This window comes from Nothoprocta perdicaria, unplaced genomic scaffold, assembly GCF_003342845.1.
Source record: "Nothoprocta perdicaria isolate Ctin4 unplaced genomic scaffold, notPer1 scaffold_64, whole genome shotgun sequence".
Lineage (NCBI taxonomy): Eukaryota > Metazoa > Chordata > Aves > Tinamiformes > Tinamidae > Nothoprocta > Nothoprocta perdicaria.
The window spans coordinates 3206007-3207063 of NW_020455910.1; the positions used below are offsets into that span (position 1 = coordinate 3206007).

Consider the following 1057-nt stretch of genomic DNA (forward strand, 5'->3'; position numbering starts at 1 on the left):
GAGATTCTACAATTCTATGAAATGAAGGCTGCTCAGCAGGGATAATGGCTTGGAGCCAGATGATGGGAGCACTAGGAGAGGTTTCACTGGAGCCAAGGGTTGGGCAAAGGCCAGAGAGAGGTGGTGCAGGTGAAGAGATGGAGAGCCAGTAAGCTCATTTCTGCAGAGCAGCTTGATGTCCCCTTGGCCGTCCCCTTGGCCCTTTATCTTCCTAATAAAACTGGAGGAGAAATCGTGGGCAGAAGGACAGAGTCAGCTCTAGGACAGACTCAGCTCTGTCAAGAAACAAGGAGGAGATGCAGAGACAGACTAGTCCAGCTAGGACCATGTCCCAATCCCCAGTGCCTGCTGGATCACTCCAGGCCTGCGCTCCGGCTGCTCTGTAGCCACAGGGAACGTGCCGGCACAGAAGGGCTTACTCCAGAGCTATGTGTTTACGCAACTCAGCTCCATGAAGAGCAGAAGGAATTCAGCAGCAGACTAACCCCAGTTCTTCAAAAGCTGAGCCCATGAAGCTCTGCAACCAGTTGCGCAATTCCCCTGTGTGGACCATGCTACAACCTCAGTGCAGGGGCTCAAAGACCCGCGGGGGGCAGACACAGCTCTCGTGGTCACCGTGAGCACGGGCAGCGCCTGCTCCCCGCTCGGCYTGCCCACTGTGCCCGTCCCAGGGCCGCTCTGCACGCTGGCGTTCACACCGTCCGGCGCAGCCGCGAGGCGCCGCGTGGGGAGCACGAGGCCTCCCCGCTCGCACACGCCCCAGCAGCACGGGGCGCGCTGGAGCAGCAGCTCCCGGCCCTGCCGCCTCGTCGCTGCGAGGCCAGGCCGGGCGCGGGGAGGCCAAGGCGGTGCCCTCACCTGCGCGTCCCAGCGGCGCAGCTGCCGGTAGCGCACCTTGCCGAGCAGGAAGCCCTCCAGGCACACGGAGTAGAGCTGCAAGCACATGGCCGCGAGCAGGAGCATGAGCACGAGCGCGAGCGCCGGCCCCGGCCCGGCCCCGCCGCCCCGCGCCCACCACGTAGCGGCCCCCGCGCCGCTCGCGCAGCTCCTCGGCGGC

General features: G+C 64.2%; 1 protein-coding gene across 1 annotated transcript in view; it reads right to left on the reverse strand.

Annotated features, from left to right (window-relative positions):
- Nucleotides 1-945, reverse strand: part of LOC112956494 (sorting nexin-31-like) — a 6155-nt gene extending 5210 nt beyond the window's left edge. Inside the window, exon 1 of the mRNA XM_026050013.1 lies at nucleotides 859-945. Within this exon, the coding sequence (XP_025905798.1) occupies nucleotides 859-945 (87 nt within the window). The remainder of the gene's footprint in view (nucleotides 1-858) is intronic.
- Nucleotides 946-1057: the final 112 nt, after the last annotated feature.